At 41.7% G+C, this 15,213-nt stretch overlaps 1 protein-coding gene across 4 annotated transcripts in view; it reads right to left on the reverse strand.

The window, feature by feature from the left end:
* Positions 1-15,213, reverse strand: part of UTRN (utrophin) — a gene marked incomplete at its 3' end in the record, with an annotated part of 371,669 nt that overhangs the window by 126,192 nt on the left and 230,264 nt on the right. For all 4 annotated transcript variants that reach the window (XM_083828444.1, XM_083828443.1, XM_083828445.1 and 1 more), the window contains one exon: positions 2,315-2,487. In XM_083828444.1, coding sequence (XP_083684570.1) covers positions 2,315-2,487 — 173 coding nt within the window. The remainder of the gene's footprint in view (positions 1-2,314; positions 2,488-15,213) is intronic.

The following is a 15,213-nucleotide window of genomic DNA, read 5'->3' on the forward strand; positions in this document are numbered from 1 at the left end:
GCTGAGCACGAAGGGAACATATGGAATAAAAGAGACTGGTGGGTGGTCTGAACATAGAGAAACCTTCCCAGTTTCTGCAATACCTCCCCCAAATGCTGATACCTTCCCACCCAAGAAGAAGAGTTTCTCCTCAGCGTTTGACTGCAAAAGGCTGACCTGCACAAAGCTGCAGCTTTGTTTTCCTCCTGGGAGTAACACGACACAGAGAAAAAGAAGGAATTGTGAATAAGTCTGAGTAATTTCAAGGCGAGATACAGTCCTTTCTGGTGGTGTCACAGTCACTACAAGCATAGTTTTAAGTAGCTTCCACACATTTAAAAGTATGTCACAAGAACATTGCTTTCTCAGCCTATAACTCCCTTTAGTTCCAGTAACAGGGAAGTAAAGTCAGTGTAGTGATGAGCATCATCAGCTCTGAGGACTGAAGTGATAAAGAAAGTCTCACACTATTCCTAAGGGAGAGCAGCATTTTCAGCAGCTAAAAAATCAACACAATCAGAATGTACACATAGTTGAAAATACCCTAAAATAAATAAATAAATAAATAAATAAACTTAGAGAAATCTTCATTTAGAAGCACTATTCTGAGCTAAAGTCCATAAAAACCAGATTTTTCAGTCAGCCCTAGCCTCTAACATGGTTACATACTTGTTCTCACAAGACTCATCCACACAGTTTTGCTTTCCAAATCATTCTTGAAATAGGATACACCGAGAAAACAGAATCTGAAGGCAAACAGCCAGATCAACACACTGACTTCATACCAGTTTTAGGCCCTGTTACTTCCCTGTGAAGGCTTTCATCATTCTTGTGCAAGTTAGAAAAGCGAACAGCAATCAAAGAACAGGGAAAAGTACATGAACTCAGAAATGCTGCACTCCTTTCAGAGGAGACAGATTTGAAAGGTTAATTTACTTCTATTTACTCCACTATTCTCTTCCCTGCCTGCCTTCTGCTTGTAGTTCAGTGCCACGTGGCCCTGCAGCACTGCAGGGATCAGCAGAGCAACGCACACAATGCAAACGTTAACGCTGCCCAGAGGGATGCATGTTCCGTATCTACCCAAGAGTGAAAAGACAAATCATTATTCAGAAAAGTGGGTAAACTAACTTTTTTTTGAGCATTAACTGCACAATTGCTGTCTCTGCCTTGGACGTAACAACTGCCCTATGGTGAATGGCTTGAAGGCCCTTTTGTTGGCCATGGTTTCTCCCAAACTATGATTAACCCCAGGACAGGCGAAGCAATTGTTCTTGCTAGAACCTGCAGTTGCTGACTAAACTATTAACTTATTATCATGTTTTGGTCTCTCTCTCACATTGACTTGTACAGCTGAGTACAGCTCATAAAGGCCCAGGTTTAACAGCTCTTGCATTAAACTACTTGTGGTGTGTTGGGGCCAGTATCTGCAAACCCTCATGGAAAATTGCTTGGTTCCTCTGGTTCAAGCTCTACGAGCTTCCATTCAGCAAATCCCACCAGTTACACGTAACTGTTTAGCTGTCTGGAGACAGGGTAAGTGGAGATGAAAAATAAATGTCACATTTCCCTTCTATCCCCCTCTTTCCAACTCTGGTGTCTGAATTCAAAGCTCAACTCATTTTTCTGTTTTTTGGAAAATTCATATGAATGCTTAACATTGTTCTGTTCTATTAAAAGAACAGTCTCCTTTAATCAACAAGTAGGCAGTAGCAATTAAAAGCTCCAGAAATACTTTTCTATGTAATTACTTGTAATATGGAATTTTATTCATATTAATGAATATGGTAATGTCTACTTCCAAAACGACATCATAAGGTTTTTAACAATAAGTACACTTGGACAGTCATCAGTGAGTTTGGCATTGGTAGGGTCAAAAATTGTAAATGGCTTGATGAATACATATTTTAAAACATTTCTTAGTGGAATAGCAGCAGTCGAAAAATTCTACCACCAATACAGATGAAAATACTTAGGATACAAATCCTACCAAGGTATTCATTTCAGTGGCAAAAACAAAACCCTGATTTCTCCTCAGTTAATTGCAGATTCACAGAATGACTTCATTGACGTTGCCATCGATTTAAAATAAGGAAAGATTCAACATACTTTCTGGAACATTTAGTACAGATCGGCAAGTTACCTCTGCACAACTCTGGGGAGGGAACAAATAGTTAAGCGTGCACGGTAAGCTAATGCACCAAGTCTTTACATCTGTGCTCAGGGTCCTCCACAGAAGAAAATGGAGATTTCACTTTAGTGCTGCGGTGAAATTTCTCAAGCCTTTCAGAAGACAAATCTGCCCCATTCACGTCTTGACATTGTAATTACTTACCTGATGTTAGCCGACTTCGCCTTCAGGTCATTCCATCGATGGTTCATGTCATCAAGTCGGTGCTGGAGCAGGGCAGCTTCCTCAGAGTTTCCCAAGGCTTTCACCATCTTCTGTCTGTTTCCATCAATGCTTTTAAAGATGTCATTATGGGCATCAATTTCAGCCTGGATGTCCTGAAATATCGACAAGTCCAGACATCTTATTTCAGTAAATTAAGGAAGAGCTTATTCCTATTAGTATTCCTATCCTCTTGGACAGAGCACATAGTCTGACTTTCTTGGGCAACTCTGGAAAGAGATGCAGAGAAGAAAACCTGCAATGCTGTTCATGTCATAAAAGGTCCCACTTTCTTTAGTGAGAGAAAAGGAGTTTGAAAGTCATCCTTGACTCTGAAATGGCATTTACAGCTATAAACACTACATTCTCTGCCTGTCTTTTGTATTAAGGTAACTAATTGTTTCTTGTTTGCTCACACTACCGCCAAGTGCAACGTTTGCAAATGTACTGGAGATCTTCTCCTGCTCAGAAGTTCACAGCTGCAGCCTTAGCTGTTCTGTCTCTTTCCTCTTTGAAATATAAGATTGCAGTCAAATTCAAACTCTATACAGTGTTTTAAGCCATATGCAATGAAAGCTTTTATCTAAAACTTACATTTCTAAACTGCAACTGAATGACTATAGCTACAGCAAGCCCATTTTTACAATTCAGCTGTTGTATACCACGTCCTGCAACATATAGGGATATAGACATAAAATGACGTGATGTATTATAATCTGATTTATGTATTAAGTGCTGAACAGAAAGAAAAGTGCTTGTAATTTCAGTTCAGCTTGCTCATTTCTCTTCCCCGCTGAAAATAAACATTTTCTTCTCCAAAAACATAATTTATTCTCCTATTCATCCGCCTCAAGAAACACATCACAGACATTGTCTACATCTAACAAAGTGAAGTATTATTTTTAAAACGTTATAATAGCATCATACAATCTCCTGTATCACCACCGATGCTTTCTAGCATCTGGTACATCTACGTATGCCCTAATAGAGAAATGTAAATGTTTAGAGAGCCAGAAGCTGTACTAGCTGTCTCAATGGAATTAATCAGCAAAGATTGTGACAGAAACTTGATGCAGATGTAAACAAACTTCTTTTGCAAAGGAAGAAATTCAATAACTGAAATCCTTTAAGGGATTTTATTTTTCCAGACAACTCCTCAGTACTTTCCATCTGTTCACAGGAGCAGGAGAGGAGGGGATTCTTGTACCTCCCTGCCCTTAAGACGTAGTCCTGCGTCTTAGAATGGCTGCTTGCACATCTGCAACGGATAGTTGGAAGCAATGGAAAAGTTGCTGTGAAACTGAGATAGCATGAAAGCTTTTATCAGTTAGGGAAAAATGAAAAAAGAAGTAAGGATACAGCTGGAGAGGTGGAGGGAGGAGAGACAGAGGATGAAAGCAGGGGGAGAGAAAGAGACAGAGGGTGGGTGGGGAGGTATCAGTGAAGCTCTCCAGCTGAGCTGCTATGTGACTTTGGACAGCTACCTATTCTTTGCCTGGTTTTTCACCAATATAAAACAGGTAAAAAGACACTTTTCTTGTCTTTAAGCCATGCTGATAAAAAACACCATCTTGAATATATATACAAGTAATGACATTTAAAATGAAAACCAGAAATGGAAGTGATTGACGATAACAAATACCAGTAAGACAGCATAGTCAGCAGTTAGGCAAATCAGATGCTTATCTGAGAACATCTGCAGCTCCTGACCTTATGACTCGAACACGCAAGGAGACCCGCTGAAAACCAGCTCAACTCTGAACAGCAGGAGATGCAACTGCAGACAGCAGATTCGATTTTAATTGCACACTGATCTGTGCTACAGGAGTCTGGCCATGCCAAATCCATTTCTGTGCCTCTCTGAAGTTACATCACCAACTGGCCTCCAACCTTCCGTTCTACAGTCACGGTGCTCATTCAAATGCTATTAAGAACCTGCATAAAACCTTCTAGCTTTGATTACATGTGAGAGGATATGCATGCTTAACAGTTCAAAATGATGCTTCATTGAAAATGGGTCTTATTCCTGTATTTGCCAGTCATCGTGTTACACTGATTATGGCACCGTAAATCTGCTGTGCACATTCTTGAGTCCCATCTGTGATGGCCACATTGTGACAGCTCAGTTCAAAGAACCAACTTTGCTAATTAACTTCTCTTCCTCTCTTCTGATTTCAACTTTACTGGAAGAAAAAGCACTTCCAGCTGATGGATAAACAAACAGGACTGATATTAAGGTTAATGAATGCTGATGTATCACAGCCCTCTAAAAATTAAAAAAAAAAAAAGAGGGACAAATCCAGATGTGTCCCACTTCAGTGTGCACACAGAAGAGATGCAGCAAGCAGGTAAAAGATGGCTAATGGCAACAGATGGCCACAAACTTCCTTAACCCCCAATAATGACATAAAAGAGCTTGAAGTTTTTTTATTCTAGTATTTTCCTTTGTTGGAAGACTAACAAATAGGGATGACGATCTTGTTCCAGGATTGCTACCAATTAATCTACTGATTAATTAATTACTACCAGTACAATCTCCCTTACTCACTGTATTGTCATAATCTTTCTCTCAATTGTTATGAAATGTGTAGACATGTTCTCATTGGTCACTGGTCACTCATTCACCACATTCTCCATCTTTGTCTATGTGGCAAAGAAAATTAAAAAATTTGGTTATCACTGCTCATGCCCCAACTAAGATTAACTCTAGTAAGGGTAAGCCAATTTCAGTTTGTCAGTACTTTAAAGGCGATTATAAACACTGCCCTGTAATCACAACTGTGAAACAGTCTTTCTTCTTAGCCCAGCACAGAGAGGATCTGGTCCAGAGCTCTCTCCTGGTGAATGCAAAACACAAGTATAAACAGAGAAGGCTTTTTTTTTTTTTTTTAAGCCAGAAGAAATTCATAGTTCTTAATCTGCAGTTACACAGTTTTATCAACTTAGTTTTTTGAGGTAGAGATACCATAAAGATACCTCAAGGTCATATTTTGGTAATCCTGCAAATATTTATGTGCACAGATCTCTAAACTGTAATGATAATTTATTGGTGTGAGGTCACCAGATCTGTTTACATGCACAAGCACTGAAGGATTACTGTCCTAAATTAAAATAATGCTCTTCGAAGAAACAATTCATCCTATATACAAATCAAGGTACAAGTTTCAAAGTTTTCAAAGATAGAAAAGAGAAGAAATAACTAGGCTGACTTTATCTACTTTACCCAGCCAGGGTATTAGAAGATTGCCGATTTTTTTTTTTTTAAATTCCATTTAAGAATAAAGAGCAAACTGCTGCCTGTCTTTTCCACTTTGGTCTGGTGATTTCAAAATCCTCTCATCTCCACTCTGAACCGTAGACTTTTCTGGTTCTCTCCCTCTTTAGCCCTGTCATGGAAAATGACATACCTGCAGGATTCAAGCTTTCATTTTATGCTTGGATCTGATTTTAAAGCTTGTCTCCATAACAAGGAGCCTACTTCCTGCTTCTATTTCAATCAAAATATTAAATTAACACGTCACAACTGAAGAGCATGCAGCTTCAAAGAATATATAAGTAAGGGGTGAGGGACTTGGTAACGCTGTAGATGGCAGTTCTGAGAAGGACCCGAAGAGGAAGCTGACTCCCGTTGCAGTTGCTACTGGAACTGCCCGAAGGCAGATTAAGTCGACTTCCCCAGGGTAAATGAAAGCATGTGACAGACTTGAACAGAACCAAACATTGTGATTCCAACTCCAAGGTAAATCAGCTATTGTTTTATTTTCTTTATTCACTATTTTCCCCCTTTAAAAACAGCAAGGATACCTTAAACATTGCAGTAGTAGAAACAATTGTCCTTTAGAAACTATTAAGATAATAGCTTCAAAGATAACTCTAGATGCATTAAAAAAAAAAAAAAAAAACACAACAGCATTCCCATGATGTTAGTCATTCCAGCACCTTTTTTCTGAATGACCGAGGGCCCTTTAATTCACTCTGCAACCTCCCACGGCTGTTAGCACATTCATTCCCACTCATGTCTTTTCTGATTTTGTGTTTATACCATGTTCATTGGTATATCGCCATTAACACTGGCAAAAAATTTTCCTCTTTAAAAGGGCCTGAACCCTTCAGTTGAAGGCAAAAACATGACTGGTTGAAGAAAACTCCACATTTCCACCCAGTCTTGAAGTGGAATAAGCAAGATACATTTTATAATAGACAAAACTTTACTCAGTTCCATTTGCACCATTAGGAGTCCTAGAGTGCTTGAGCTTTATGATACAAAGATCTAATGCAGAGAAATTATTTTACTCGATAGGCTAAATAAAAAGATGTTATTATAAAGTTACAGATTCTATTGTCAAGATCCCTTAATTCAAGCTTTTATATATATATATGTATATATATATATTATTACACAAAACTTAACTTTAGTCTCTTACAAAAATGTAGCATTAGGTTTTATTTGTTTTTCAAAAAGTTACTTAGGACTTATCAGCTATTTACTCTGATTTTTTTAAACTCAGTCTACACAGCAACATTCTGTATTACATCCCCCCTTTTTTTTAAATGTATTTATTTATTTTTAATGTTTATTAGGAAACAGAATTCCACTCAATTTCTGTAAGGATCTCAACACAGAGCAGGGGTGGGAAGTGGTGGCACATAACATATGGTTTATAAGAAATGGATGTGCAGGTCTAATGCTGACGCTGTTCCACAGGACTAGCAGCACTTTATGATGGTGCACAGACTGCTAAGTAATTTTTATCCCTAGGTACAAGCCACAGAACATGCAAGCTGCTGTGGCTTTTGAACCATGTAAAGATCTTAAGAGGAGTTGGTAGGGCTGAGATTGACTACTCACAAATGAAAAATAGCTCAAGAACTGCATTTTCCCCAACAAAGGTTTTCACCCAGGCTCAGGACAGAAAGGTTGGAAAGTTGGACGTGGTGCTTAGGGACACGGTTTAGTGGGTGACATTGGTGGTAGGGGGATGGTTGGACCAGATGACCTTGGAGGTCTTGTCCAACCTTAATGATTCTGTAACAATTCTGTACTCCTCCCATCCAACACAAATCATGCCCTGTGACTGGAACAGGACAGCAGACTCAATTCAGGTAGAGGGAATTGCAAGTCCCCCAAGAATGACTGCCCACTTCCTCCAATGGCAAGGTTTAAGTCAGCAAGGACATAGTTACAGAAATGCTGCACTTGCCTGCTTTATTCCTGACCTCTAAAACTGATGACTGCTCACCAAAGTATCTGCAGAAAACTATTCCAGCTGGAACAGCTGGAATGCAAAGCATCAGTGCCAACCAAAGGACATAACTGCATGCCAGAACATCCTTCTTTGAGGTCTCACAGCAGGTGGCAGAGGAATGGATTTTTTTTATTATTATTTATATTTTTAAAAATAGCAGACTGTATATTGAACCAGATATGTTTTACCTGCTGCTGCCAACTGCCGTTGGATACACTGCTGTGTCAGACGTTCACTTCAGCCTCTGCTGCACTCAGAAATTTTCATTTTTTGATAACTCTTAGGGAGGAGGGAGTAAGAATTAGGGCATGATATAGGCATATTTCCCATTTGAAAGGGAAATAAGACTTCCATTGCTCTTTTCCTTGCAAATGCTGAGGATAGGAGAGAGAGATGCTGCTGAAAAGAGTTTGAAAAAAAAAGTCTCTGAAGAATTCAGGTACTCAGCTCATCCAGAGTCTCTCCTATGCTTTCAGGGGACAATCAGCTTTAGAAAACCTCATCCCATCTGCAGAGGCCCGCCGTGACAGTCTGCTGTTAAGAATCAGTTTATAACAAACCCACATTCAGAAGTGCAGGACGCGTGCAGAACCCTTGGGCAGAATTGCCATTATCATAAATCCGCCAGTGGCAGAAGCGTGTACAAAGACAGACACTACGCCCAAAATGTCATACACAGACCGCGCTGTCTACCACTACAGCCACCGTGACTACGGTATGAGTTCAAAGCAATTCACAAGAGCAATTAAGTTTAGATATAACAGAAACTTAATTACAACTTAAGCTCTTAGATATTTCAGGAGAAAAAAAGCATAGAGGGAAAACCATTCTGGGATTTCTTTTACATCTAAATTTCACATGCTCGAACTACCAAAAGCCTTGCACAGCAGCTTCAAAAAGCTGTCTCAGCCTGTACCAATGGATAATACCTTCACAGGTGACACGTGGTGTGGGTAAGGACTCATTTCATCACAAGAATAATGACGCACTCACTAGGGCTGGGAATGGCAGCCTGTGTTTGACAACCTCTGTGGCTCCATCGCATGGCACCGACTGAACATCTGGGGGGCATCATAAATCCATTAATACTAATTCCAGCAGTCACATAATTCAGACTGAACGAAGCCAAAGCAGCCCTGCCCACTCAAGTATAACGCGGCTCTCCTTTTGCATAGGAAGGGAGTGTCATGCAAGTTTCTGCAAATGCCATCTGGCTTCTGCATTACCACCACAGTAACAGCACTCGCAATTCGCTCCTTACAACACGTATTCATGAAAGTTAAAGGCAGCTTGCAGCCAGGATCACTGTCATAATGGTGTTTCTCCTGGCAGCAAACTCCTCAGTAAGAAAGAACAGGATGGGTGTGGGGGGCATCGTGTGAGTGAGAAATGAAGCAGAGGGGAAGGAGGGAAACTTGCTGGAGAAAAAAAAAAAAAAGGAAAAAAATCTTGCTCAATAAGCTCTGATTAGAATTTGCGATTGAAGTTCACCAACTCTGAAATGTTAGCTTTCTCCTACATCGTGTTACAAACTTCACCACAAGACACCAGAATGACACAGTAACCTTAAAGCTAGAAACTATGGCAGCTGCAAGACCTGCAAGGTATGATTTTGTTGAAGAATTGCTACAAACAATTCCTTTGACACAAAATAAGGCAAATATTCAAAATCACAAGGCAGAGCATGGGATTTGCAAATGCCAGGGAGTGTACAGTACAAAAAAATAGAAACACTGGTTTCAAAACTTGGGTCTTAACAATGTCATGAAGCATCTCAAAACTCCAATATGTGTCCTAATCTTTAAGGCTAATGGTACAATTACCAGAGAACAGTGAAGCCCAGCTGACAGGCTGGGAAAGGGAGGAGAAAGTGTTCCACACGGTGATGAAATCCTGTCACAAATGTTTTCACCTATTATTAATAGCTATTTTTGGAAAAAAAGTCATGTTCACGGGATAATGAACAGTATTTGTCTCATTAGCTTCAAAGTTTGCTTCCGTAATAACGGAAGAACAGAAGAATTTAGAAAACAAAACATTTAGAATTTAGAAAACGAAACACCACCAAACCAATTCATAACAGTCTTCTGTAACACAGGCTTATTATGATTTTGAAATTAATCGGAATCATTACAACAAACCCAAAACACCTCTAGCTTCATTTTGTTTTATGAGGCATTTAGGTTCATTTAGTACTATCCTTTACACCACTGTTCAGGTGACCAGTGCTGATTTATATTAAAAAGCAGTATTAAAATTTTGATCTTTAGGATAGAAAGCCACGATCATTCTTTACAATCTGCTTTCCTGCTGTGTGATCACAACTTTTTTAATCAATGTGTAAATAAACTACCACATATTTTTTTTAAAGACTTGCATGGCACAGGAAGTTTTTATAGAGAAATGTACTATAAAAAACAACAGAAAATATAATAAGTAAAGCCAAGCTAAAGATCACTGCAAATGTACAGTCTGGGTTTCATCAGAAGTGCTGTCAACTAGATGAAAACAATCTGGTTTTGAGGAGCCTCATGTCTCTCGCTAATCAATGTAATCACCACAAAGCCAAGCCTCCTGCCTCTCAGCATCACTGTTACCAAATTTCCTGGTAAGAGAGAACAACTAGACAGAACACAAGACTAGATGAAAGAATGGGAAAAGTGGCACACTCCTGGGAAGTAATTCTACTCATAAAAGCCATCAAGAGATCTTCCAATTTGACTATGATAGCATCCAACTAAATTTAACAGCAAACCACAGAGCACTTCCTTTATGTCAATAGTGAACTCAAGTCACAAGCATCCTGGAAAGCTCTCATGTTCTTAGTGTAGCTAAGGCCAAACTTTTCTATCATTTCCTTTAAAAAAAGATAAAGATGACCATAATCAGAACAAATGCTCTAAAACTAATCCGGTAGGACCTAAAATGGGGAAGGAAAGAAGCATTAGATTTCCTTATTTGAGAGGTGCTCAAACGGGGGTCCCATGAGAACCTTAATAGCAACACAGAAAAACTCCCAAGTTCAACATGGACCTGCCCGTTTTGCTGCACACTTTTCAAAGGCATAATCAAGTACCCAAAACCTCGTGCATCATACCTTTTCAAATTTTGTCAGCAACTCACGTAAGCTGAAGTTCAAGCCAATCATGATCAAGCGTCCCTCGAAGCCTACATTTTCCTGGGAGGTCCTCCAAGCCAGGTCTGTCGCCTTTGAAAGGTTTCTCTCGTTTTCCACCTATACAGTCTCAAACGTCTCTGGGAGCTCCTGCATGTGGCCCTCTCTCAGGCGATGTTCCCCCAGGGGCAGCTCACACAGCACCATTGTAGCAGCCCCCTGGTCCCTGTTTGTTCCCTGGGGCTGGGTGAGCAGGCTTGAGCTGCTGATGCCGGGTGATGCTCCTGGAAGGGTTAGCCTGGTCCCATGGGGCTGGGGGGATCTGCTCGTCCCCACGCCTGGCCAGGACTGCCTCCAGCTCACCTCGGCAATGGCGTGCAGGCTCCAAGGGCTTTCTGGCAGGCCGCAAGCTCAACGTTTGGTCTCAATTACCCTGAGCAAGAGAAGCTATACTCTGCTGGTGCGCCGTGGGTGCAGGGGGTGGGGAGGAGGAGCAAGTCCTTCCATGTTGCTCCTCTCAAGAAAAAAAAAAAAAAGGAAGGAAAAAAAAAAAAGAAAATCCCCAGAGAAACTTCTGCTTCTAGAAAGCACCAAAAGCCAGCTTTTCAGAGAAGTCAAAGTGGGACGAGGCACACTTCAGCCCAGGACGCACAGCAGCAGGGCTGGGCAGGAGGCCACCAGCAGGCTGCTGTTGCTGTGGCGATGGCCAGGCCACGTCCAAGCCTCCTCGCCCGACCCGCTTCGCTCGGGGATGCCGCACCACAGAACAGCTAAGGCCCGTTAAAAGTAATCTAAAAAGTCACTTCCTTCATTTAGTCAACAATAATAAAAAGAAGTCTCCGGCAGAAGATCATGCTGCAACCTCCAAAGCCTTCGCTGGGGATCTCCTCCTTTGGTCCCGGCGGCTCTGACAGCCGTGTGGTAATCTATCCCCGACATTTGTTTATTATTTTAATCAGCATCCTCCCTTCCAGCAGCCCTCGTGCAGCTCCGCAGCCAAGCACACTCCCCCTTCCCGGAGGCCTCCCCGCTGCAAAGCCACCGCCACCTCTGTGGCTGCCCCAGCCCAAAAATCCTCACGCACCTCTCGTCACCCGGCCCTCTCCCTTCCCACCGCCAGGGAGAGTGGCTATTCTGCCACCAAACAGATTGCGAAGCTGTAAAAGCAGCCAGTGCTCCAGAAAGCCTCCTCGGCTCCCTCATGACCCGGGGCTCGCCATATGCAGCTTGTTTTCGCAGGAGGCCTTCGCCGGCCTTTTAGCAGGAAACCTGACGCCCGGAGGCTGGCTACTAGGAAATCACTCCATTTTAAATCATTCCCACTTGAAACAGCGTGTGTGCCTGTGAAGGCCTATTTAAGCTACTATTAATGCCTTCCGTACAACCACACATTACTCAACTGACAGAAAAAGGAAAAAAAAAAGTTTCAGCAGTAGTTGCCAGCAAGTCAGAAAATGGATAGTTAAAAACAAACCAACTGATCTCTTGCAAAATCTGGTACAAGTGTTACTCCTATGGCCATATGGGAATCATGTGCTGCTTTTACTTTCTCTTTTAATTCACCGAATTGTCATTTGAAGCACCAATAGAGCCACTAACAACAAAACAGTCTTTAAAATCATTCTCAGCTATCGGGTCATACTGATCTAGCCGGTATGGGTTGGGGTTTTAAGAATTAACTTTGGAAAACAAGTACCCTGGCAGTAGATGGATTTTCACTTTATTTGTACTTCACTGCATGTCTGTATGATTTGCGTGGGCATATTACACAAACTGCAGAAGTGCTTGCAAAATAAACAGAAAAGTTTTCCAAATGAAAAAGACAGAACTAGAATAGTGTTGCTGCCCTGCTGATGGGTAGCAAACTGACTGAATATATTCCACTGGTTATAGAAGCAAAAAGCCCAATTACGAAGGCAACAGCAGTCAATTCTGCAACAATTGCAGATGTTATTTGCCCCACGTATTGCTTAATCTCATAAATGTTCTCTTTCAGTTACACACACACTAACATTTGTTGAATGTTTATTCGCTGATACTTCCCCCCAAAATTCCCAGTGACTGACTAAAACCAGCTAGTGCTCTATGGAGCCTCAGTTTCTGATCTACTTTTTTCTCTGTTCTACACTTCCCTTAAGTAGTACAGAACAGAGAACTGCCTCCCCCCTCCCCTTGAAGACTTAAAAATCCTATCTAAAAGAAAATACATTTAATTTAGCATTTCTTAAAATCTCTTTCCAATCCACAAAAGTCTATCACACAACAACCTTAAAACAAAACCTACAGACTCATAAGTGACTAGCAATCTTGCAGGGCTGCTAAATCTGTGGTTTACCCAGGGTTCGTAAGTTGATGATAGCAGCAAGAAGGCAGCTGCAGCCCTGCACGATCTTGCTAGAGCATCTTTAAGCAAAATCTATTTATACAAGTATCAACAACACAGAACGAAAACACTGTCCAGCAACAGCCCGCTACTATTTGCAGCACACAGTAGGAGCTAACACACATTGTCTGACCTTATTTGAGTTCACAGACTTTGGCAGGACATCTGGGGGAGCATGCCTTAGTAGTGCAGTTTTACCCCCTTTGCTGGCAAAATGCTGTCGGTCTGCCCCTCCCATCACAATAATCAGACGTGATAAAAAAAATGCATCATTAGGAAATACTTTTTGATTAAAATCAGCACGATACCCTGCCCAAATCCCTGACGGCCGATCCTCTGGGCACTGTCTTTCCCATGATAATTTTGCAGATGTTGCAGAGCAGTGCAGCAGCCTGTGCGTGGAACCCTGCTGTGTGATGCAGCAAGGAGTTATTTATGCCCAGTGTGGCCTTGTGCCACATGCCAAGTGAGGAGCTTCTCCTTCTCTACAAAAGCATAGTGCATTCCTACAGGAAGTAAAACTAAGACAAAAATGCACAGAAGCAAAAGGCAAGGTCTAGTCTTAGATCACACCTTACAAAACTTTCTAGGCTACCCAGTCTTGATGGTGCTCCGACACAGCCAGCAAGAAGAGCATGCATTCAAAATTTAAGTCATAAAGTTAATTCTAATAAAATATCAGGTTTTTTTTCCCTCCTTAAAAAAGGCTCATTTAAAATTCACTAGTGATCTGTAATAGACCCTACTAAGACTTAAAACATCCATCAGACAATGAAGCATGTAAAATCATGTTCAAATACTGTTCTTTTCCAAATTAACCACTTACAAAAAAAAAAAACTAAAAAAATGTTATGAGAGAGTAAAACCATCCTACAAGAGTGAATCATAGAATCATAGAATATCCTGAGTTGGAAGGGACCCTTAAGGATCATCAAGTCCAACTCTTGACAAAGCACAGGTCTGCCCAAAAGTTCAAACCATGTGACTAAGTGCACAGTCCAATCTCTTCTTAAATTCAGACAGGCTCGGTGCAGTGACCACTTCCCTGGGGAGCCTGTTCCAGTGTGCAACCACCCTCTCGGTGAAGAACCCCCTCCTGATGTCGAGCCTAAATTTCCCCTGCCTCAGCTTAACCCCGTTCCCGCGGGTCCTGTCACTGGTGTTAATGGAGAAAAGGTCTCCTGCCTCTCGACACCCCCTTACGAGGAAGTTGTAGACTGTGATGAGGTCTCCCCTCAGCCTCCTCTTCTCCAGGCTGAACAGGCCCAGTGACCTCAGCCGTTCCTCGTACGTCTTCCCCTCTAGGCCCTTCACCATCTTCATAGCCCTCCTCTGTACACTCTCCAACAGTTTCATGTCCTTTTTATACTGTGGTGCCCAGAACTGCACACAGTACTCGAGGTGAGGCCGCACCAGCGCAGAGTAGAGCGGGACAATCACCTCCCTTGACCTACTAGCGATGCCGTGCTTGATGCACCCCAGGACACGGTTGGCCCTCCTGGCCGCCAGGGCACACTGCTGGCTCATATTCAACTTGCTGTCAACCACAACCCCCAGATCCCTCTCTTCTAGGCTGCTCTCCAGCGTCTCATCGCCCAGTCTGTACGTGCAGCCAGGGTTTCCCCGTCCCAGGTGCAGGACCCGGCACTTGCTCTTATTGAACTTCATGCAGTTGGCGATCGCCCAGCTCTCCAACCTATCCAGATCCCTCTGCAAGGCCTTTCCACCCTCATTCGAGTCCACAACTCCTCCAAGTTTGGTGTCATCAGCAAACTTGCTCAAAATACCTTCTATTCCTACATCCAGTAGAGTGACTTAACTAGAGTCTGTCTGAGACTCATTCTGTCTTCCTGCAAGACAAAGTTTAGATCCCGATTCTCCTTTACAATAAGGATTCATTCTACTGCTCTAGCAGAGAAAAAATACAAATACAGAAAGAAAAGCGTGCTTAAATCGATTTCAGAGGTGCTAGTACACATAAAAAATAGGTTCTAGACTGGATTATAATGAGGCTGCATGACTCAGGACTTTAAATATTCACATTAATTTTACTCTCAGGCTTCATACTTAGATAGTTTGTTTCCCAATTTTCTGTTAC

This window comes from Anser anser, assembly GCF_964211835.1.
Source record: "Anser anser genome assembly, chromosome: 3".
NCBI lineage: Eukaryota > Metazoa > Chordata > Aves > Anseriformes > Anatidae > Anser > Anser anser.